General features: G+C 44.4%; 2 protein-coding genes across 3 annotated transcripts in view; one reads left to right on the forward strand and one right to left on the reverse strand.

Annotated features, from left to right (window-relative positions):
* The first annotated feature begins 1,122 nt into the window (after positions 1-1,122).
* On the forward strand, positions 1,123-5,894 carry LOC135453630 (uncharacterized). Its single transcript, XM_064724882.1, has 2 exons — positions 1,123-1,268; positions 2,940-5,894. Exon 2 carries the CDS (start codon positions 2,942-2,944, stop codon positions 3,929-3,931), a length of 990 nt encoding a protein of 329 aa, XP_064580952.1. The 5' UTR covers positions 1,123-1,268; positions 2,940-2,941; the 3' UTR covers positions 3,932-5,894.
* Positions 5,895-16,592: 10,698 nt separating this feature from the next.
* Positions 16,593-24,878, reverse strand: part of CNOT6 (CCR4-NOT transcription complex subunit 6) — a 32,681-nt gene continuing 24,395 nt past the window's right edge. For both annotated transcript variants that reach the window (XM_064724938.1, XM_064724937.1), the window contains exons 9-12: positions 23,984-24,138; positions 22,795-23,025; positions 21,336-21,538; positions 16,593-20,678 (exon numbers count right to left, since the gene is read on the reverse strand). In XM_064724938.1, the coding sequence (XP_064581008.1) occupies positions 20,466-20,678; positions 21,336-21,538; positions 22,795-23,025; positions 23,984-24,138 (802 nt within the window). In that variant the 3' untranslated portion in view covers positions 16,593-20,465. The remainder of the gene's footprint in view (positions 20,679-21,335; positions 21,539-22,794; positions 23,026-23,983; positions 24,139-24,878) is intronic.

The following is a 24,878-nucleotide window of genomic DNA, read 5'->3' on the forward strand; positions in this document are numbered from 1 at the left end:
AGCCCTGAGAGGTGCCTGGCAGGGCTGGCTGCTGCTGCTGTGCCTCCACAGCAACGTGGATAGGCAGCTGAATCCAGGGATGCAGAGCTCAGCCTGGGGGTGCACAGCTCAGCCCAGGGAGGTACAGCTTGGCCCAGGATGTAGGGCCTAATCCAGGGATGTAGAGCTCAGCCCAGGGATGTGTGGCTCAGTCCAGGGATGTGTGGTTCAGCCCAGGGAGGCACAGCTTGGCCTAGGGATGCTCCTCTCAGAGCAGAATGGAAGCAGGGACAGAAGAGAGCAGAGAGCAGCGCTAAAGAAGCTGCAAACACCCACAGCCTCTTGGGAAAACCAGCACAAATTTGTTCACAAAATAAGGCAGAGAAGGAAGAAAAACAGCCCCAATCCCTAAGGATTCCCCTTCCAGCAATAAAGCATGAAGGAGCTACATCTCCTCTTTTCCCACCCAGCCTGGAGCATGGGCAGCCCTTCCCCTCCTGCAGCACGGCCGCAGCTCCGCGGTCCCTTCTGCACGGGGAGTGGTCACCAGGCAATGAACTGCAGGGATTTGGAATGTGGGATGGCCATTCCCGGCCAGGAGATGAGCCACAGGGATGTGAGATGTGGGATGGCCATTCCCAGTGGGTGATGAGCCACAGGGATTTGGGATTTGGGATGTGGGATGGCCATTCCCGGCCAGGAGATGAGCCACAGGGATTTGGGATGGCCATTCCCAGCCGGGCAATGAGCCACAGGAATTTGGGATTTGTGATGTGGGATGGCCATTCCCAGCGGGCGATGAGCTGCAGGGATTTGGGATTTGGGATGGCCATTCCCGGCCGGGAGATGAGCCGCAGGGATTTGGGATGCAGGATGTGGGATGGCCATTCCTTGCGGGCGATGAGCCGCAGGGATGTGGGATTTGGCATGTGAGATGGCCATTCCCGGCCGGCAAAGAGGCGCAGGGATTTGGGGTGTGGGATGGCTATTCCCGGCGGGCAATGAGCCACGGGGATGTGGGATTTGGGATTTGGGGTGTGGGATGGCCATTCCCGGCCGGTGCCCGCGGGCTGCCCCGGTGCCTGCCTGGGCGCCCGGCGGCTGCGGCTCGGCAGGGCAGGCAGCCAGCGGGATATATTTAGCAGCAGCAACACAACAGGCAGCGGGATCAGCTGACTGAGGCTGGGAGCTGGCGCATGGGTTGGTGTCAGACAGCACATCTCCGTGCTGGAGCGGGGAGCGGGGAGCGGGGCAGAGCCGCGCAGCCGGGGGAGACCGCAGCAGCCCAGGTAAGGGGAGCGGGTCTGGCCGCGGGCTGCGTGCCGGGGGTTGCCAGGGATACCCGGGGTGCTGACAGCCAGGGATGCTCACGGCACGGTGGGAGGGCTGCAGGCAGCGGGCGCAGCTCCGCGGGGGCCGCAGGAGGTGCCCAGGGCCAAGGGGATCGCGGCCAGGCGGGATCTGATCCATCCCTTCATCGGAAGAGTTCTTTACCTGCAAATAGGTGATTTAAATTTCCTTCCGGAGGAAGGGCGTGCTGGCAGGACTCAGTTGCTGATTAGCGCTATCGGGGTTTAGCAGGGGATGCCCGCGCCCCTCGCCAGCAGCATCCTCGCTCTCATTGCCGGGCCCCGGCTCTGACACTGCCGGGCTCAGGCCGGGACTGGGGGGGAAAGAAGGAATAAACCTTTCCTTCAAGGCTTGGAGACATGAGAGAAACAGAGCAGGCAGGGAAAAGGATACTAAAAGGGCCCTGAGGTTTAAAACAAGCATCTCCTGCTCTCAGGGCAGCAAATCCCAGCTTGGCTGGCTGTTCCAGCAGCACATAGGAAAAGCAGGGAGGGCCACAGCAGCCTGGGCAGGGACGGACCCGGCGAGCTCGGCACGAGCTGCTCATTTGTGCTCCGTGTGTGATCTGCAGCTTTGCAGGGAGGCTCAACAAAGCCAGATTTATTTACAGCAATGACAAGCAAGGCATTAAAATAGCCAGCAAAGCACTTTTGCGTTTAATCACACAACAAAGCTATATTGTGTCTGCAGATTAGTCACATACAAATTTCATTGGGAGAAGCAGTAAAAAAAAAAAAATCATCCAGGCAGTGTGGTCATTTCTGCCAGAAGGGCAGATAAGCAAAGCACAGAGGGGAGTGTTTGGAAAAAAAATAAAAAATCAGTACAGTTAGAAAACACTGCAGCACAAAATATACAGAAAAATTTGTAATTCAATATATTTAACTGAGTAGTAGGAGCAGTTTGATGGAAATCCACCCTAAAATGAGTTGAGGATGAGTATTTGAATATAAATTAAATATTAATTAAATCCCTTTGACTCTATGTATGCACTTAGGGGAGGACCTACCTCTTCATAACTACATTTATGAACTACATTAAAAAAATAAAATAAATAAATTTTATATATATATATATATATAAAAGTGACCCTGTACATTCTCTCTTACAGTTTCTAGAAGGGACCGCTGTAATGTTGCTTTATGTAGGTGGTGCTCCCCACAGGGGCAGGGCAGCTCTCTCCTGCTGGGTTCAGCTCCTGCTTGGGCTAAGGGTGCAGTCAGAGCCCTGTCACAGTGAACAGACATGGAGATTAATAAGGACAGCAGTTTGTGCCTTGCTGCTCCCCCAAGGGCAGTGAGAAGCTCATGCCTCTGCCCCATTCCTCTCCAGCTGTGCTGCCTTGCATTGCTTAAGGAGGGAGAGAGCACCATTGCTGATCTCCTTAATGAACCCTCTATTTACTGCCACATTTAATGACCTGGCTTCTTTGGCACATTTATGAAGCCATGGATATGAAAGTACTGCCAGCAAACTTTCAAAGTGCGGTTTTTGTTACCAGCCATGTTTACCTCGAGAAGACATCAGGTGGCTCAGGCAGAAGCCAGGCCAGGGTTTCTATACCAGGGCAGGTTTTCACATGCTGATCAGCTCTGCTCTGCTCTTTGCAGCCATGGCACCCCGCATCAGGCTGAGCCTTTCCAAGCCTCTCCCAACCATTCGGGAAACCCACGAGGAAGCAATGGAGGAGCCCAGCAGCAACCCCAAGTGTGCTGAGAGTGCTGCAGCCAGCCCAGACTCACACTCCAGTGATGACTACATCCAGTCCATCTGCCACCTCGCCAGACCCACCTTCCCAGCCCTTCTGGAAAGCAGACGTAAGGGTAAGGACAGAAAGACCCTGAAGACCCTTGAGGATGTGTCAGGTTCTCCATCGCTTGTGGGGACGCAGCAGGAAAGGTCAAAATGTAAATTGACCAATTTCATCTCTAGTGTGGTGCCACTGGGAAAAGTCCCACCTGCAGAAAGCGACTTTTGGTCCAGAGAGGATCCCCTGGAACAAATTTACACCAATGCAGGAAATCTTTGCTCCTCCAAGGCTTCTTCCAATGGTGAAAGTGCCAGCACTGGTTACTCAGAGTGCAACTCTTCTGCCCCAAATGGTGACCTTCATCCCACAAACCTGGAAGAAAAAAGCACAGGGAAAACCAGTTTTCCACGAGTGTTCAGTTTTCCAAGGCTTCCCTCCCCAAGGCCAGTTCAGAAAGAAGCAGTATGCTCAGAGATGAGATATCTCAGAAGGGATGAGGGAATAGTTTTAGGGAATAATCACAGCCAGAAAGAAAACGGTCCCATGTTTGTTAACTCTGAAGAGCAATTAGCACCCTCAGCCAGAGAGAAGGTGGCAGGAAACCCAGCCCTGCCCTGCTTTGTAGGAAAGCAGAATTTGCTCAATACAGCAGGCATAGATGAAAAAGAAGGAAGAAAAACTTCTCAGTGTCACAAAAATGTCATGGGTGATGTTCCCACTAAGCAGAGATACTTCCAGTCTTTCCAGGTACCTAAAAAAGCCACCATCCATAACTGGATTTCAGAGCACAGATGCATCTGGAAAGAAGCAAAGATAAAAGCTTGTTTGCTCCCAGCCATTGCTGAAGTGTGAAGAAGTAGCTGCTCAGAATAATTTTATTCACAAGATGTAACCAACCCTGTGCTCTAGCAGCTCTCCCTGGAGTCCTCACACAGAAAACATGGCTTGAACATGCATGCGAGTCAGGCAGACTCTTGTGATCCATCATATCCCTCATCCATGGGCAAAGGGACAATTCAGGGTCTCATCTGCTAAGGAAACAGCAATCAGTTCTTATTTTGGAAAGGCAACAGTTCATGAAGCATTTCCTCCCACCTACTGCCTAGAACTGCCCTGAGCATGAAGAAGAGCTGGAGAGAGCTGGAGAGAACACAAATCCCATCTGTGCTGGAGAAGAAGTGGGAACACTGAAGTTCCAGTGCCAAGCAGGCAGATGTTGCTGACACTAGAGCACAGCTATCCAGAAAGGAGCCCTTTGCCCAAGGCTCGGACAGTAGGAAATGCACTCCCTGACACACACATTTACTGGGAGACCCATCACAGATCCCTGCCTCAGCACCAGGATCCCAGGAGAGGTCACCCACTAGAGCAGCAGCATAAAGAATTATCTCTTAAAAATCATAAGAAGTCGTTTATGAGGATTTGCTGGTGGCAAGGTGGAGAATATTACAACTCCTTGGGTGGGGATTTTCCTGGTGCTCACCCTGTCCCAACTGTGTTCCCTTTACTCCTGGACTCAGCCCTGTCAGGAGGAGAGCTGGGGGCCCTGGTGGGCTTTGCTGTGCTGGGCTGTGGCTGCTGTGGAGCCAGCTGTAAGCAGGCATCGTGTGGGACTCTGCACTGCCACAGCCAGGCTGCTCACCACGGGCACCCACGGGCTTTGCTGCTCAGGTGTGGGGCCCAGGAGCCCACACAGAGCTCTCCAGGCTCAGAAGAGCAGCCCTGGCTGAGGGGCAGCCCAGGGATGCTGGGCTGCTGCTGATAGAACCTGAATGTAAAATAATAACTTGTGTTTCCCTTCATACCTGTGCTCCTGTGTTCTCACCCAGCTGACCATGCTGATGGTGTTGACTGAGCTTTGCTTCGTGCTGCAAGACTGAGACATGGAAAAAGCAAATGTGCATGTCCCAACCACCCAGCACACAGCACATACAAACAGTTCGTGCTGATGGAATTGCTACCTGGGATGTCTGCAGGAAAAGAAGCATTCCCACAGGGCTGGAAGGCCCTGGCATGGGGCAGTGGGCACATCCCCTCACTGCCACAGAGACTTCTCCATCAGAGGAGCTGCCATTGGCACTTTCTCCTGCAGTCAGAGCAACCTCACCCACCTGTGTCTGGTGTCACACTCTGATGTCACACTCTGGTGTCACACTCTCTGTAGCCAGTCAGGAGATGTAGCTGAGCAAACTGCAAAGCAATACCAGCCTGATTATTACTAGGAATAAATGTTTTGGCACAGTGGAGAGCAGAGGGACCAGGCTGTTTGCTCAACAGCAGCTAAGATGAAAAACAGCATTGGAAAGCTGCAATTATAAAAATGCTCACAAGTGATTTCCAAACCACCCTCAAGCAGATTAAGTGAAAAAGCAATTTCTACTCAGCACCAACATGAGTGTAAATATGCTCAAGGATCAAAAGGTGAGAGTGTTTGAGCTTCTCATCCTCACATCTCTTACCTCAAATATTTTTTTCTCCTGTTGAAACTCATTAGTGCTATGGAGCTGAGCTGCTTCTCAGCTCTGTTTTTGAACTAACCACACCGCAAGAATGGAAGTGAAGGTGGCTCCAGCACTCATTAAAGCTGATGGAGAAAGTTGAACCCAGGAGGTCCCAGCCTGCTCTGCCTCCTCCACACCTGTCCCTCCCTTCTCAGGTAAATGCTGGGGTTTAAGCAATGCTTGTCCTCACTGCTCTGCTGTCATTTAAATTCCTCTCCATGTGAATATTTATGACTCTAATGCCTAACAAGTCTTGTGCCAACTGCATGTATCACTGCTTTTGACAGAGGAAACAAATAAAATCCTTCCATCCAGTTGTTGTTTCCATCCTGCATTCCACAGGGCATTATTTTTAGTGCTGGGCTGATCCACAGCACACAGGCTGCGCTGTGCCTTGCCACGCAAGCACCTCCTCACTCTGCCAGGTCACCAAAGGCCTTCACACCTCACCCCTCCAGCAGCTGCTGCCCAGGGCTGGGATTTCCTCTCAGCTGCCACAATCCTGCAAGTCTCTGCCCCCCTGAAACCCATCACCTTCTGTCTCCAGAGCAAAGAGGCACAGCAGCAGAGAGATGCAGCCCAGGAGGCTGGGAAAAGCCTCCAACTCCTCTGACGTGGGACTGGGAGCAGATTTGGGGGGCTGGGGTGGTGGCAGGGTTGGGCTCAGAGCTGGAACCATTCAAAAACACAGTGTTAGCTCCAGGAGCAGCCAGGTTTGGAGCAGGGAAGCTTTGGAGTGAACTGGCTCTTTCTGGAGAATACTTCAGTAAAAATTGAGATTCTGCTCAAGCAGCTGGGTTTTAAAGAGGAGCCAAAGCTGCTGGGATGCAGCAAAGATGGGGGCAAAGAGACAGAGGGGTAAATTAGGGTCTGAGAAGTGGCAAGGCAGGGAAGGGAGGAGGGAAATGTGGGGCTGGTGGTGCCAGTGATGAGCAGGGCAGCTCCCAGCAGGGTCAGGAGCCCCAGGCTGAGGAATCCCAGCTGTGCAGTAAAAGCTGTGACAGGTAAGAAAAGAAAAGCTGGTTTAACACAGGACAGAGGCAGCAGACAGGGAGAGTTTTCTCTATCCAAGTTCACTTAAATCCTCTTTTGAAAAGCACAGTCCTCACCTTCTTCACCATCAGCTCTGCAGAAATTCCCATGTTGGTCCTTGTGAAATCACTGGACAATTAAAGAGGCACCAGTCCCCTGGACAAGGCAGTTCTGCAGCTGTACAACATCATCCACCTGCTGCAGGTGTACCTGGGGCTGGTTCAGGGAGGGGATGGGGACTGGGGCAGCCTTGTCCCTCCCTGTCACAGCCTCTCTGCCCCCCAGCTGCTGAGGGAGCCTGCACCCCTACCAAAGCAAAACAAATGGATGCTGTTGGGTGGGATAACGTGGCCTGTGGTTACACAGCACTTTTCTCCCTGTTCTCCCCATGGGTGCTCACCTGGGCCATCAGAAAATGCTCCCCCTCCTCCCTCTCTGCAGAACAGCCCCTGAGGAATCACTGGTCAGGATCAGCCTGCAGAAGTTGCTGCCTGCTCAGAAGTGCTTCCAGACAAGAAAGAAAACCTTATCTGGGAATTTAGGTCACAGAGAGAGATAAAAGCCGTGCTGCTTCCACGGCCAATCTCATGGCAGGCTCTGCATTTGAAGTCACTGGCAGAAAAATCTCATTTATTGAGATCATCAGGACTGCCAAAGGGATTTGGATTAATTTGAATGGGGAATTGGTATCCAAATCCCACCAGCAGCTTTCAGTCTCAGACTTCACATCCAGTTCACAGCAAACTGTGAGCATTCATGGCAATTTTGCTTGCATGGTCATGCAGCCTCTCCCTGCTGCAAACCGTAAATGCGTTTGGACACAGAAAATCATGACCAGAATTTACAAACCAGAGATGGCAAGGCAGAAGGAAAACTGTCCCACTTTTTCCTCAGATTCTTGTCTTTAAGTGACAAAGATACCCATCAGCTGAAACCAAAGGTGAGGAATAAACAGCTCCGTGATGATCAGACCTGTGCAGTGCAGGAGCTCAGAAACTCCTGCAGCACAGAGAGCCTCACCCACTCAGGAGTGATGCTGTGCCCACACAGCCAGCAAGAGAGATGGTGATAAACAAACCGAAATCTGAGCAGTGCAGCGTGATTACAGACAGGGACTGTAACGTGAGAGACAAGCAGGAGCAGATCAAAGGGCTGCACACAAGCAGGGAGAGGCTGGAGGGCTATGAGCAAGGCTAGCAAAATCAGTTCCCAAAAAGGTCTTTAAGTCTAAAGTTAGGGTTAAAGCAGCTATTTTTGATTTCAGAAAAAAAAAGTCCAATTCTTGAAGCTCCAAGGAAAACTTAAAGCTCCCACCTTTAAAGGAGATCAGACCTGAGCCCGAGGCAAAACCCAAGGACAGCTCAGCAGCAAGCAGGGACTTTGTGGGGGGTGCTTCAGGCTTTCCCCCTGCCCTGAAATGCCTGCATTTGGGCCTAATTGCTCATTAAGGGCATATTTTAATTAACTTTGAGCCTTCCTGAGCAGAGACTACTTCATTTATCATGGTGCAGAATGAAGTTAAACTGCATTTAGTGACTAAGCAGGAATCCCTTAGCTTTGAACGAAACCTTGACTGAACCATCAGCACTGTGATTAATGGCAAAGTGTTTTGTATTTTCCATTTGCAGCTGTAACCATGGGCAGAGGAGAGCTCTGAAGTGATGGCTGAAAGCTTTGCTGCTTGTGTTTGGAGAGACAGAACGTTCAGGCCCTGCCTTGCTCACCAGGGCCCACGTGTGTTTTTGTGGCTGGCATCACTTATCTGGGCCACAGTTGACAGCAGGGATGACCCCTGAAGTGCCACATGGGCTTGTGGCCTTTCCCCGTGCTCAGGGATTCTCAAGGATAATCTAATTTGCTTGACACGAGCTAGAGCTGATGCAAAATACATGTTGTGTAAATAGAGAGATATTGTTCCTGGTAATTGCAGCCTTCCTGGAATTAATACTCCTGGAGGCAATGCTTCCTAGGGCTGTTGCAAAGAGCTGTAGAAAGACTGGGCATTTTTAGAATACCAGCTTGTTGCTTCATAAATTTTGACCAAATGCCATTTAAATCAAAGGGAGCCTTTAAGTGCTTTGGAATGGGCTTTTAATGGGGATAATGGGGTGCTGCATTCAAAGCACAGATTTCTAAGAGCAGCTGATGAGAAAAATCAAATTATTACTTTATTTATTTGTGTGTATTAGCATTGCATCCACTGTTTCTTGTCTTTGCTTTTAAATTAACCCAGCTGAAAGCCCCACCAGCCTGCTGTGAGCTCAGCAAAAGCTGTGTGTGAACCACAGGGCTTTACCTGCCTGTGCCTCACACACCTGCAGGGGCTCTGTCCCTCGGGACCAGCAAATCCTGCTCTGCAGGGCCATGGTCAGGCAGGGGGAGAGCAGAGGGAGCCAGCAGGGACACGGCCACATCTCATCTGCCAGCACAATGTCACATTTGCAGGTCAGCCGTGCTCAGCTGAGTGTTTTGTTGTTTTTTCCTGGATGGTGAGGATGTGGGACAGAACATGGTTCACAGAGAGGTGCTGGGCTGCTCTAAAACCCTCTGACAGGAGGCTGTGGCCAGGTGGGTGCTGGTCCCTCCTCCCAGGTAACAAGTGGCAGGACCAGAGGAAAGGGCCTCAAGCTGGGTTTAGATTAGGAGAGGTTTAGATTTCATATTGGGAAAATTTCTGGATGGGTTGTCAAGCCCTGGAACATGCTGCCAAGGAAATGGTGGAATCACTGTCCCTGGAAGTGTTAAAAACCATGTAGGTGTGGCACTTGGGAACCCACATGGCTTAGCAGTGAGTTTGGCAGTGCTGGGCTGAAGTCAGTGATCTTAGAGGGCTTTTCCAACCTTAATTATTTTGTGTTTTTATATTGTTCCAACTCACTCAATGAGCACTGGCTGAGCTCCACTAGCTCAGCTTCAGAACAGGGAGATGCCACATCTCAAATGTCCAGGCTCCAAAGAAATTACAAAAGAAATACCAAATTTGCTCCAGATGTTCTTCACACTCCCCCTCAGGTCATGCTACAGAATCAGCAGAAACTGCTCAGAATAAATTGTGATATTGGCTCACCAGTGCCCTTCATGGCTGCCCAGCAGTGCCAGCCCAGCCCTGTGGAGCTGGGGCTGTGGAAATGCAGAGTGAGCACCCCTGAATGCTGAGCCCACAAACCATTCCAGCCATTTAGTGGGGCGAGCTGGGAGCTTCAGATTGAGCTGGATTTGCACAAAGAGCAAAGGAACCTGCACATGGTCCTTGCTCACAGAGCCAGCTGTGCAAAACAGTAAAAAATAAAACTGTTTTTTTAGGGGAAGCCAATACAAGCACAGGCCTGATCATTGTCAGTTTTGGATCCAGAAACATCCAGGTCCCCACATGGGTGGGGACATCTTCCCCTAGACCAGGTTTCTCCAAACCCCATCCAGCCTGACCTTAAATATTTCCAGGGATGGAGCAGCCACAGCTTCTCTGGGAATCTTTGCCAGGGCCTCACAGGGAAGAACTTCCTAATACCCAAACATCCATCCATCTAGACTCTAGCTTAGGACAGATGGGGTCTAAGCGGCACTGGGGGTGACTGTGCCAGTGGTGGTGACTGGCACTGTCTGCAGGTAAGAAGAGTTTGGTGGTACAAATATTGCAGGTGAGTTCCTGCTCCTGCCCAGAAGAGTTGATGGGGAGCAGCTCTCCCAGCCTGGCTCAGTCCCAGCTCTCCCCACAAACATCACTGCCCCTGCTCCTTCAGGCACCACGAGCTGACATAAAGCACAGCCAGGCTCTGGTGGCATTTGAGCTGCTCAGTCAATGCTCAGCTTTCCCTCAGGTGTGCTGGGCTGTGAGGCATCCCCAGCCCTCCAGGGTTGGTGACATCCCTGCCTCAGGTGCCAGATCCTGTGCTGACCCTCCGTGCAGCCCCTGCTCAGAGCTGGAACAAGGGCACACAGACAGAAAACAGCACCCTCCTTGCTGTGCAGGGTCAGCTCCTGGAATTAATTGCTGCAGGATGTCAACAAGATAAAATTCAGCAGGATCCAAGAGAGGATTAGACAGTCCTGTGATCAGGAACTTTTGTGCAATGCTAACTGGGTCAAAGAAATACAAGAGAAATGAAGTGTTGTGCTTCCCTGAAGGGCTGAGCTGGGTTTAGAACAGATTCCTCCCCACCTCCCTTTCCCAGGCTTTTTATAGCAACAACAAATAGCAGGATCTATTGCAAAGTGTCTTCTCTTCCCTGGAATAATAAAGCACTGCCTGCTCTAGGAAGTTCTTGAGACCAAAGTGACAACTGATCCTTGCTGCAGCGCTCAGCAAAACCCTCCCCTTGTCATCTTAAAGGCAGAAAATGAAAGTTTCCTTTCTGTGCTGCCTCTAAGCTTCAGATCAACAATTTCTCAAGAAGGGAATGAACCACACAATAAACTGGCTGCAGATGCGCTGCTTGTGTCTCCACCCTGAAACTCTTCTAAGCATAATTAACCAAATTAATTATATAACTGTACAATAGTGTTAACCAGGAAAATATGTGGGGTGAATAGCTGGATCCAGAAGCCAACAGTGGTATCATAGGGAAGTGTTAGGGGGATAATGGGAGTGGTGGTTTCCACCACCAAAGAGAGCCAAACAGGTTAGGTCTTGCAACAAGGAAAAGAGGAGCAAAATCCTCAGGATTCTGGAATAGAGCTCACTCTCCAGGTTGGCAGATGCTGCACCAGTGCTCCAAGGTGGGACTTGCCATGGAGGTGGAAGGTGGAGGCTGGGGTGCCCAGTATAACCTTTTCCTAGGCTTTATTTTTCAGTAGAAAGATGCTGACAAACATCCATAATCCCTGCACATTTTTCTGACATGCAGAAGTGCTCCTGGCACAATTGGCCAGCAGGCACAAGGCACTGCATGTGACAGCAAGGGCAGTGCAGCTGCTCTGAGCACATCAGTTCACTTCATTAAACTGCACTGTCCTCAACAACAGCATGCTGAGAGAAAAGTCTCTCTGAGGCTCATGCTGGCAGCAGAAAATTACCTGGTGATCTCAGACAGGCAAGAGAAATCTTTGGATTTTGTGCCCTAAGATGAAGCCTCCTTCCTACAGTGCATTGCAAAGGATACAAGCTAGAAAGAAAAACATTTAAACATCACCCCATTAGGCTTGGCAAAATCTGTGATGCCCATTGTATTCCAAATTTTCATAGCATCATAGATGGTTTGGACTTTAAAGATCATCTCATTCCAGCCCCCTGCCATGGGCAGGGACATCTCCCACTAGAGCAGGTTTCTCCAAGCCCCATCCAGGCTGATCTTGAATATTTCCAGGGATGGAGCAGCCGCAGCTTCTCTGGGAGTCTTTGCCAGGGTCTCACAGGGAAGAACTTCCTAATACCCAATATAACCCTGCCCTCTGTCAGTTTGAAGCCACTCATTTTTGTATTTGCTGCCCAAAATTGACTAAGAAACAAACCCTCCCCAAACCGCCTAGTCACATTTTCTTGTATCTAATACTAATTCTAGCAATTTATTTTCAAAGGGAAATTGAAAATATTTTTATCATTTCCTTTTTCCCTGTTCTTCCAGAAATAGTAATGGCTAATATGGCCTGACTCACTTTGAGACCTGTGGGGGCTGTGAGGCCCCAGCTATCAAACCAAACATTGTAATTAGCCTTTATTAGAATTCTTTCCTTTCTCATCAACAGTATCAAGCACCACATTTACACAGGAGTTTGTCACACATAATTGGTTTTGTTTTTTTTTAGAGAAGTGTTTTTTGCACATCCTGACCCAAAGGAGCTCCCAAGGTCTCTCAGCTCCATTGTACCTCAACAGACAAGACAGACTTAGGTATCTTTATGGATCAGAACATTTGCAGATGTATTCAAGAAGTCCTTGCTCTCAGAACCTTGTACAGAGTGTTCCAGGCCAGCAGTACAGTACCTTTAAAATCACTGTGGAAACAAAGCCCTGCACCACAGGCATTCCTTGTGCTGGGGACAGGAGGGAGCCAATGCTCCTGACAGACTGAAGGGACATTGCTCATCCTGCTGTGGAGAGGAGCTCCAGCAGGACAAGGCCATGGCTCTGTACCCTCCTCACACCATTTGATCTGCACAGAAATGAATCTTTCTGCTCAATGCAGAGCAGTTTTACCCTTGCTGACGTCCCTCAGCTCATGGGATGAGATTCTCTCCTGCAGGACAAGAGGGAGCAGAACCAACCCCAGAGTCCAAGCTGGGGACTGCAGGAGTGACCTGCTCCACCACCCAGACACCCAGGATTTTCAGTCAGTTCTGGCTTTTGGAATTATTTCTGCTTTCTGTAGGATGGGAATCATTCCTACTTAGGGAAAAAGATTACCCAAACGTATAAGAAAAAAATAATTATATAGGAACAGATTTTTCAGAGCAAGCAAATAATCACAGAGGTAAAAGAGGAACACGTGTTGCAGTGCCAGGTGGTTCCTTCTCTTTTTTCATTTCACCAGTTCCTACAGGACATGAGTACATGGACAAATGTAAGGGAAAGGCTGGATGACTCCTGAGGCTGATGGAACAAGTTGAAACTGCAGTTTTCACACTATCAAATTGAAAGCTTAATTAAATTGTACAGCCATGCCAGAGTCTTGGCACAGGACCCACCAAAAATGCAAACTCTGTTCAGTGGGATGTGAATCCTGTGTTGGGTGCCACAGGTCAGACACTGCCCTGGTGCCTGCAGGGCTCTGGGGAGTGAGGACAGGTCTCAGGAAGACAGGCTGCACATGGGATTTTCATTTTCTGTGCTCCTGATTGTGTTTGCCCTGTGAAAGCCCAGTGGAGTCAATGGAAAATTTCCTGTTGGCTGTTTTGGGCCAAGACCCAAATTTCTACCTTTTGTTCATCTTCCTCCTCCCTCACTGGTCTGTGGATAAATAATTCCACTTGGGAGAGAAAATGTTACACGGGGTAATCCCAATCCTTCCTGTAGTCTACCACCTCAATTTACACCAGAAATACTCCTAGTTTACAACCTGCAAGCATTAGCAGGCATAGCCCCCACCTACACAGGGTGCAGCCTCTCAGAGAACAGCTAAGGCACTGAAAACCTTCAGCTGCCTCACACACCAACTTAAACACTGCAAAGGACATGAAAAAGCATAAATTTGTGAAGTAGAAACTGAAAATCAAAGAGCAGCTGAAGGAGAAAAGCATGTTTGATTTGATCTTGTCTCCCTGGGCAGTGCAAGTGGAGTTTTCCTGGGTGTTGCTGTTATTATCCACTGGAAACCTGGGCAGCCATTAACCCAGCCCTGCCAAGCCCACCTTGTCCCCAGGGGCCACAGCTAAACATCCTTTAAATCCCTCCAGGGGTGGCCACTCCATCACTTCTCTGGGAAGCCTGTTCCAATGCTTAACTACCCTTTGCATGAATAAATTTCTAGAGAAATCTAATATCCAATGTAAACTTTTCCTGACAGACCATTTCCTCTTGTGCTGCTGCAGAAGAGACCAACCCCCATGGGCTGCAGCCTCCTTCCAGAGAGCTCTGGAGTGGGATGAGGTTCCCCTGAAGCTCAGTTTTCAGAATTAGGCAAATATTCACCATCTCCATTGGTTTCCCTTGCTCAATAATCTGTAATTCATCCTTCTGGGCCTGCAGCAGCTGCTCCATGGCTGGCAGCACACACACCCCATGACACACATGAGTGCACAAGTGTGGAAAGGATTTGGTTCCCAGCACCCCACCACCATGAAGCACTCTCACAAACCACTGGAGCCTGGCAAGTTCCCAGAGACCAGAAAACTGCAGAGAAAACATAAAACTATATTAAAAAAAAAAAAAAAGTGCAGCCTCATCAAGTGACCTCTGTGTTACTTAAATCTCTGTGGTCACTAAAACCCAGAAGGAGGGTGTGTATGTTTTTATTTTCTGTAGTGTGTGCTTTTTTACAATAAATATCTAGCTTTTTGAAATAAATCAGTGCTGTCCACTGATACACTAGGAAGATGTCACCCAAATGTACCTTATCTTTTAAAAACTGATAAACTGTGAGAACACTAGGCTTATTTTGGAATAAGAAAATATTCAACTGTACCAAAGATCCCTATAAATAGCTTAATTAGATTTACTGCTTTCTATACAGAGTAAGGGAACACCTAGAGAGTAAACCATTACTGCCCTTGGGTTGGGAAAGGAGGATGAAAAGCAAGGAAAGAACCAGAACACTCACCTTTAGAGAAGTATGGCTTCTCCCAAGAGGTCACTTCATGTACCTGGCTGAGTCTTGTCCTTTCCACTTACCTTTCTCTCTTTGGGCTCAATTTCACAAGTTTTAAGGTTCCTCTGCCTCACCAGTGCCAGTAGAAAAGACAAGCCACACTGTTAACTGCTTTGATTTGGGAGCTTCTCACCCTAGAAGGCCCAAATCCAACTTTTTTCTGTCACTGAACAGCCAGTGGATATGGGGTATGAAGGACCAGTAATCAGGGTCTGTCCAGAGAGGTTGTGCAGTCAATTCTATTAAAATAGCTCCAGTTATTTTACTGCAAGTTAAGCAAAGGCAAGATTTCTTTGACCTGGCTGATGACAGGACACAGGCTCAGCTCAGTCCTTTGCCTTTGAGGGAGAGGTGCTGCTTTCTCCCCACATTCTCTGACAAGGACACTGGCCTCTCTGTTAGTTTTGGCAGTTTCCTACAAACAGCTCTCCCCATACTTACATGTCAGGTTTGCACATTCTATTTAGGAGCTTGTAAACTCCAGTCTGGAACCATGTAACAACTGTGCTCACCTGAAAATACAACCTTAAGTAGATTGATTAATGCAACAAGGGAAGGCCCTACTGAATAATTTTGTCACTGAGGACCAAGTAGGTCCCTTTCACTCCCATCATGACAGCTGGATTTACAAAACCAGTATTAATTGGCATGGAAGTTACCAAACCAGCTGCTGCCACTAGAAAAGGTTCATCCCTGGGCCTGAATTCCCACAAATATTCTTTAGAATAATTCTACAAGGCACACTCTGTGCACGCAGTGAAGCAGGTTCAGGCTGTGTGCAGCTGAAATCTGTGTTTCCCGCACCATCTAGTGGCAATCCTGCAAATGTGTTGGGAATTAACATCTCACCCAAGACACAAAACCAAAGAGAAATCATAGCTAGGCCTGCAAAGGGACCCATCACACTGCTGGGGACTTACAGCTGCTTCAACAGAGCACATTTTAAACCTACAAACAAGCTGAACATTGTGGGGTCTGTGGTATTTATTGGCACACAGAAGTAGATAATTTATTTCATAGCAAAGCAGCACCAAACACAGAACAGGGGCTCTGAGGAGGGCAGTGGTGCCAGGAGAGGTATTGGGTGCCTCAGTGTTCCACACACACACAAATGTGCTCAGGTGTGTGATGTGTCCTGCTGGCAGTGATGGGAACATCACACCAAATGTAGTGAGGCTGTTACAGACACTGAGACAGCAGCACCCGCAGAGAAAGAACGGGGTATGAAAATAAACCAAAGACAAGAGTTTGCTGCATCTCATTCCTGAAAAAGAAGTTGAAAAAGTCTTCACTTTGTTTCCCTCCCACAGCAAACTGAGTATTTGAATCCCTTCCTGCTGTCAGACCCCAAGTCTTTGTTCTTCTGGAGCAGTAAGAGGAAGGAAGGAGTGGGGTCTACAGGACAAGACAAAACCTCCACGGCACAGCTGATCCTACAGACTGACCTGGAGGGTCAGAGGGTGGCCAGCCATGAACACAAGGAGCTGAGCTCTGAGAAGGTTTGGACAGGGCTCTCCACAAGCTCTGGAGGCACTTCTGATCATGCCTTCACTTTGCAATCCAAACCCAAGTGACCAGAGCAGATTTCTGGTGTGCAGATCAGGAAGCATAGCAAGGTCCTTCTGGGATTAACAAGTTCCTTATGCTTCCATTACACCCTTCACACACTTCACTCACTTTGGCTGTAACTCTTGAGGAAGACCTTTAAAAGTCAAGTTAAAATATGAATTAGACTTCAAGAAGGTTTGAAACAGATACTGGATTTATTGGTCAGCTATGAGTAGGAAAATACATTGGTAAAGAAAAAGAAGACCCTGTATATAAATATAATACTAACTAGTTAAAATTTGACCAAGAAGAAAGTTCCACTGAAGAGAACAGTAAAAGCCCTTGTTTACCATCAGACCATATTCAGTTTCCCATTTATCTTATTGAAGAGCTGCCTATAGACAAATGCAACATTCTTTGAGCTTAGTGCAGATAATGTGCTGGTTTTTGTTACATGAATGGTAAACAAGAGTTAGTCCAGTGCATTACACATTATACAGAAGTACTGTGAATAAAGACTAAGATATTCTATTTTAGACACTACTTAAACATACCAAGACACTTAAGTGTTACAAATTTATGCAACCAAAAGAAAAGAATAGCAGTTAACATACTAAAAAATACTGTGTCCGGCTGGATGAGAAAGGCTTTGCTACTGAAGCGGTTAACTGAACTTTTCAAAGTTTTACAGTGTAATTAGTTTTCTTTTTCCCCCTCCCCCACAATGGTGTTGCAATTATTTTGTCTTTCATGCAGGTTTTGCATGGTTGAAAAAGCAAAGCATAAGCTATTTTCTAAGCCTGCTATAAAAAAAAAAAAAACAACCTTGAAAGATTTGCTGAAGTTACATCAAAGATGCATACAATGTTCTAAAAATCAGTTCAGTCCAATGCTAGCCAATTTTACCTTTAATTTAAAGCTGCTAAAAGGACAAAATAATTACAACACACACCAATTTATATGCTCTTTCCCCCCTACTTGCGTTATGTTAAAAGCAGTAACTCGTGGTATTAGTCTTGTACTCTAAACAATTGTTTTAGTTAAGGGTGTAGTTCAATTTACACTTTGACACCCAGAACTCTTGGTAAATGTAAATAAAACTAGACAAGATATGGCAGAGTGTATTTTAAGTGGAAAAAAGCCTGGTCTTACCTAAATAAATCCTTTCAACCCCAAGGATGTTCTGTGACTTTTGCTGTATGTGCTTTTACAACAAGAACACTGAAGGTACATTATGGCAACACCCAAAACCACCTCGAATAAAAATATTGCAAATAACCATTTCATGTTAAAAACTATGAAGCAAACATCTTGATTTTGTGAAGACACGGTTTATTGCCTTATTCTATGTTATAGCTGGAAATTGAGACTTTTGAGTTAGATTTGTTTGACACAAGAATGTATTTTCTTTGAGAGATTGTTTGACAAAGTTTATCTCAGCTCTGTTTTGGTGCCATCTGGTCTTTCCCTATTTTCAAAACATTTCTCCTTCCTTCCTTCAGCCCCCGAGTCACAGCTGCTGTCCAGTTAAAACCCAGTGAAGTCAAAGGAGTGTCTTCAATGGATTCAGAGGGTTTTCAATCAGGACCTGATGGACTACTATAAAAGCTGGAGGAAATGGTTTTCAAATGGACCCTTAGACCATAAGGTGACTAAGCAGGAACAGTTGTGTCTCCAAAAGCACAAGGGGCCATATTTTCACATGCTGTCATAAATTCAAATATTTTTTAAGACTAAGCAATAGAGGAGAACACATACTGGATAAAGCTCAAACCTTTAGAATCTAACAAGTGCACTCAAGCTCCAGCATCTATTAAAGTAAATTATCCCCCTCTAAAAAAATACAAAATGAGTAAGTGCTTCCCTTCCCCTTCTGTAAAGCTTTCTGGACTCCTTACACAATCCAGATATCAGAAAACAAAAATAGTTTGCTTAGTCTGACAAGCTAAATTGGCTCATCATTACTGGAAATTGTCATGATGTACATTACCAAGACATCATTAAGGAAACATGAGTAAAACACCTTTTATTCACACTTTACAAAAAAACCCCAAAAAACAAACAGAAAAAAAATAACACTACGCATTAAATCTACTACAGCAATACTACCAGCATTTCAATGTACTGATTATAAACTGGACATGTTTGGTGTTTTTACAACTAAAACCAAAACAAGATAACCCCAAGAGATCAGGTCCCAGACAAGGATTCAAGATCAAAATTTCTCGTATTGAAATTTTAAAATGTACATTTTACACATCCGAACTGTTTGCAATTTTTCTTTGAGCTTAAAACAGAACGGTTTGAGCACACTTGTGTGCTGATACTTTTCAATAAAATTTTGAATCATTATTACCAATCAATTCTCTTATATATAAAAAATTCACAATATTTAGAAAGTTTTCTCTTAATGCTCAGTGTCCTTTTGCTTCCCTGCCCGCAGCTGAAACAAAAGCTGTTTAAGACCAAGCTCTATCTCCATTATTAATTTTATTTTTTTACATTTATTATTCAAGTTGTATTAGTTTAAGGAGATGATGAATTCTCCCTTTCAGGATACAAATAGACAAGTTAAATTTGTAAGCTGTTATATACTTGGCTTCATGACACAAATGGCACTGAGGGTACACTATAACTTCGGTCTTGCTTGACACTTTAAAATAAGACTTGGTCACTTTAAAATATGATCTGAAGAATTGTCTTTGGGACCTGTACTGAAGACGCATTTATTTTACACTGCTTCATTAATAGAAAATGTAGGGCTAGGTTTTATCTTCAAGGAATTATACTTTCAGAAACTGAGGAACACACAAATGAAAGAGAATCCACATGATAGTAGTTCTTAGTGGGAAAAACAGCACTGTGCAATGACACTGAAAGAAGCAGTGCATGGGCATTAGAAGCTAGAAACTGTGTACCCATAACCTGAACATGTTCCAAAGTGTGATATTCAATGCTTCACAAAGGAAAAAAGATGCCACAGCTTATACAAAAGTATCTTCATAAAATTTTCACAAGTGTTAACATTATTTAAAAAAATAAAAGAGGATGCACAGGATCTCTCTGCATGCACAGGCAGTGCTAGTTGAGAACAAATTTAAGCAGGCACAGTGGAGATAGGACAAATACTCAAAACAGAAATGAAGAAGCTGTACACAAGTATCCTAGATTTTACTTCAAAAGTTAGAGATGAAAAAAATGTCTGACTGTGTACACATCAGCAATAACTTTCAATCCATACAGGTCTACTTATATTCACTGCTCAGCTTATCTGTTCTGTGAGAACTCTATGCCTCTTTCTTTTTTTTTTATCAGAAATAGAATGTATTTCGTTATCTCTGTAAGATATTAATATTTTATAGGTTTGGATTTTGAAAGCCACGTTCTCAATTGAACATAAAAAGTAGTATAAAAGGGCTAACGAAACCCTAACAGTGCAAATCATTAGCAGAGAAAACCTGTGACAACCTCTTTTACACGCTGGCCTTTATAACACATGAAAACAGATAAAAATTTAGCCTTAGTTTACAATACAATCATTTTCCAAATCTGATTTTTCTTTTTTTTTTTTAAAGTACAAAATCTCATAAATCAGGTTTTCTGTTGTTCATATACAATCAATAAAGGCTAAATTCAAATTCTATATTTTACAAACAAGTCTGAAAAAGGAGGGAGTGAAGTACGGAGAATGTTCTGTGGATGTTCCTACTGGCCTCAAAAAAGTAGTGCTACAGATAACTGTGCAAAGAGAATACACTGTATAACAATTCCCTATTTCAAGGCATGAAAATGTCACGTTGGAGAAAAGAAACAGGAAGGTTAATTGTAATGTATTAAAGAAAGGTGCAAATGCACCGATCGCTGTGGAACAGTATACAAAGTATATTGGGCTCAGAATTGTGTCTGTTGATAGCACCTGGCTTTTACTATGTCTTTAGCAAATAATTAGATTTAAGATTAAGATTATTAAGAAAAAAAATCCCTGTTGGCCATACCTCACTCCTCTATATTCAGATTTTACAATTGTACAAGTTAGATTGAGGTTGCCCTCTAAAATGTATTTGACTACCTCCTGCCAGGGAGATGGATTCCATTTACAGGAGGCAGGAAAGGCAGCAAAAGCTCCAGTTGTGCAAAAAGTGAGAAGTGGTCAGAAGGGATGAGTGGATGTGGACAACCACTTATATTGTTCTCTATTAACCAATGATGATCCAAAGGTCCAAGAATGCCAAGTATGTTTAGCTGAGGTTTAGAGTAGAAGATGTAATCAATAATACCCTAAAACAAGAGGGGAAAAAAAAGATTATTGTCAGTATTTATTCTTGTCTCAAGTTATTATTCCAAACAAAAGGTGAGCTCAGCATTACAAGTAATGAAATATCCCACTCCTTCTTTATAGCACATCACAATTTAGGAGATTTCTTCTTCCTATATCGAGTGGGATGCTCAATATAGATTAGGAAAACAAAAGAAAAGGCCACCCTTTATCACTTCTGCTATGCTTTTGTGGGTTTCAATTTCCAACCTCCCAGAGAGCTTCAAATCACATTTCACTGATTTTTAAGAGGAAAAAAAACAATCTCTGTTTTCCCAACAGAGAGCTCAGACTTTTCCAGAAGCAACATGGATTATTTCCTTGCACTTGACAGCTTAAGTGCCTCTGTCATTTAGCTTGGAGTATCAAAATACAAACTCCTTCTGTTTACAGTGAAGGTTAAGAGCACCCCAACTCTTGCAAAGCTGTTGCAAGTTATTAAAAAGAATAAGATGGTTTCTAGGAGACTGAAGTGTTAGACATTCTAGTTTGCTATGTTTTAAGTATAAACTTGGTGAACTTAGCTGCACAGATTAACTTATGTAACAACTTCATAGAGCAAATCACATTAGTTACACTTGAAAATGGAAAACCTTTCCAAAATATAAGCAAGTCCTTACCTTGAAGTCAAATGTGTAATTTGTATAAGGCATTAGACCATTCTCATAGGCACTCTTCAACTTGAAACCATGTGTAATTCTTCCATTTGTTGTCCCATTTTTTCCATTACAGCTGAAGTTAGTAAGACTTTCATTGTATCTCAGTTCCTTAAAATCTTTGTGGTTTGTTTCCACTCCACCAGTGCTCAAGTACTCAACAACACCTGTGAGGAGACACATTACAAACAAGAAGGTATTAACAAACATTCAGCAAATAAGTGTAGGCACTTAAAGTCAGGCATGCAACTTTAAGCTTTATGTACCCAAAACCTTAACAATACACAGTACAGTCAACAGCAGTTCTTTTAAAATACTGCAGGGCAATGTGTATCAAGAGCAAATATCACCTAGAACAAAGTGACACACTTCGATTAGGAAAAAAGAGAAGATTAATAAGGCATAGATTGGGAAGGGGAAGATGAAAAAAATCAGAAGTAAAATTCTATCAATGCTAGTTATTGGCTGCCTCTTCTTGTTTTTGTGCTCAGGTCCCGCTGTTTAATGTTCTTCAGCTGAAGTGTTGCAAAAAAGCCAACTTCTGAAACACTGCTTCAAAAGAAGTTAACTTTAAAGAGGCTGCAGAGCCAAATTGATTAGATTTGTGTCACAGAAAACAGCGGTTGTGCCTCAATTTCAGAACATCTGTGTTAAAAGTTTTGGAAGGTAAAAGAAGCAGTAAAGCTGTTTTGAAGACAACCAGACACATGAACTGGTCATTGCAATCACAACTAGTGATACTGATCTCCCTTGGATCAAAAAGAATCCCATTTCCATTACTGCTGAGCAGTAACTGCTCCTTAAAACCCTATCAGATGATAAGGGTTGCCAAGATGGAGCCAGAAGGAAGGGGACCAGGAATGGAGATGGAGGATGGCTCCTGAGTACAGCACTTCAGCTGGGTACCTGAGCAAGCAAGGTGGCAGCCACTGAATGTGTTCTTTCCTTGCACTTTATAAAGTTGCCATGCAGTCAAGAAACAAAGTCCCATGCTAACAGAGAGCTCTGGAAAGGCCCCCTCTGAAGGGGATGTATTGAATTTTAGAAGTTCTAAAACACGACAGAAAATGACTGTATGGTAGCAAATTTAAAGGTAAAATATCTTTTCACACTTAAAATTAAGGAAACAGAATTATCAGCAACACACTCATGTTTCCAGTTATTTTTGGAAGATATTTTAAAATACAGGAACAAACAAGGAACAAAATCACAGTGGAAATGCTTCTGAAAGATCAGATAAAACTTACTACAGCACAAGCAATAAGGTCACTCACAAATGAAACAGTTCTCTCTCCTCCTTCCCTTCCCTTAGAGCTTATATTATCAAACAATGATATTATCAAACAATGCATTCTCCAAACAGAAAAGTTTACAATTGTTACACACTTGAAACAGTCTAAAGAATAAGAAATAGAACTCTTACCAGAGTCTGGTAGAGAATTGAGATCTGCACACAGTACAAGTGGAATGGTTCCAAGCTCTCCCGAAACACCAGGCTTGAGACTACGAGAAGCTTTATCAATAATGTTCTTTACCTCGGACAGGAACATCATAGTCTGAACCAGCTTCACATCAGAATAATCTGGGTCCCAATGCATATGTGCATTAGCTACAAGAACTAGCTGCTTTTCCATCCCAAGATGTGGCTTTCCAGCTAAAATTTAAAATCAGTTATTCATTTAAAATCAGTCAGCGACATTAAATACTATTATAAAAATTTAAACAAAATGTTTAAGGGGACAAAAAAATAAAATACCAGTATGACTTCAAGAGGGTTAAAACCATTTGAATGAAGAGGGTCAGGTAACTACTCTTACATTTAACAAGTATTTTAGTTGATAGAAGGCATTAGGAATGATACATTCAAAACCATTAACAGACTATCTTCCTACATGTAATGCTTTTGTATTCACTGAAAATTAACATAAGTAATGGATAATCCTAATTACAGGCAAATAATGTTTTTCTAAAAAATTACAGCAGCTTTCCTCAGGCTATGATAGCAAACAGGCTCTGTTCATATCTTATTAGGCAGCAAGCTCTGAATTCTAAGTCGTCCACATTCTAAGTTACCTCTCTTGCTGGAAGTGTTTCTTAAAAGGCTTGTTTGCTACAATCTGAATTGATAAAATATCATTTGGATAAATATAACACAGGTTGAGTAGGTTCCCACTGTGATACTTATAAAGCCAATTTACATTTCCTAAATTAAGAATGACAGGGCAGAACAAACAGTTTATTTAGGCATGACAGCAAAGAAAATAAGTAAAAATGATGGAGATACATGATACAGAAACACACAACTAACACCACCTGATTCTGTGATACTTGTACACAGTTTTAAGAAAAAAAACCCAAACAACAAAATCACCCAAGTTTTTTTATCTTTTTTTTCCTTAAAAATACAAGTGAGGAAAACAAAACCCTCATTATTTAAGCAATATGACTTTTCCCCAAAATTCTTTTTGGAAATAAATTTGCCTGAACTTACAAACTGCAAAGCCAAATTCATGTGCAGAACCTAGCTTCTCTTGTTTATTATAATAACAGTGATTTTTTTTTTTTATTTACAACATAACATCTATTTAGAAAATAAATGAAATGGGACTTACATGACATTTCTATCAATTCCTTTCGCAGTTCTAACAGAACAGCGACTCCAATGTTATCTTTTGTCATAACTCTGTTCAGCATAGCCTCTGAACCTTCTGAGTTTGCCATTGCTAGTTGATTGAACTCAACAGTATGCTTTTGGACCAAAGTAAATCTGAAAGAAAAACATCATATGTAATTGTTTTCAGCCGCCAGATACAGTTGGAAATGTTATCAGTAATTCTTTTAATTAAAGCTCAAACATATTTATGATGTGAAAATCTCAGTCAGTCACATAATTTCATAAAATCCTAAATTGAAATCAAGTGATATAATTTTCACAGCATTTTTCATGTAGTTTATAGTACCTTAGATACAATTAAAATATTTTGTTGATAGTGAGAGAGGTATTTTAGAAAAGTCATGCTTGTTTCTAACTCTGCATTTGTTCCTAGTTCAAATAGGCAGAATTGACAGAGAGGGAGTAAATAATTTTCCAAGCCACTAGGTTGCAAACCTGGTACCTACATTTACTTATGGATACAGAGGAATGGAAGCAGGAAGGGACATTATTACCATCACATCCAAAGCTGTACAGTGCAATATGACACAACCAGTAAGTGCTGCAGCTCTTAAATGATTAGGATTTTTTACAGAAATGTGCAGTGATCCCTTGTTGTTTGCCTTACCAAAGGCTAATGTATCAAAAAGTCAATGTCATCTGAGGCCTTATTTCTGCAATTTGGGGGATTACAAATTCCTTTACTCAAAACCACAAAAGGCAAGAAAATCTGCTTCATTTTTTCATTATTTCCTTCATTTTCTATTATTACACTCAACAAGTGAAGGATAATTCAGTGAACTCCCAACCAGCACTGCTCAAACAGAATGAAATGTCATTCAACTCAATATTTC

This window comes from Zonotrichia leucophrys, chromosome 13, assembly GCF_028769735.1.
Source record: "Zonotrichia leucophrys gambelii isolate GWCS_2022_RI chromosome 13, RI_Zleu_2.0, whole genome shotgun sequence".
NCBI classification, from domain to species: Eukaryota; Metazoa; Chordata; class Aves; order Passeriformes; family Passerellidae; genus Zonotrichia; species Zonotrichia leucophrys.

Excerpts from the sequence above, each read along its gene's own strand:
- LOC135453630 (XM_064724882.1), top strand. The coding sequence starts at position 2,942 with ATGGCACCCCGCATCAGGCTGAGCCTTTCCAAGCCTCTCCCAACCATT.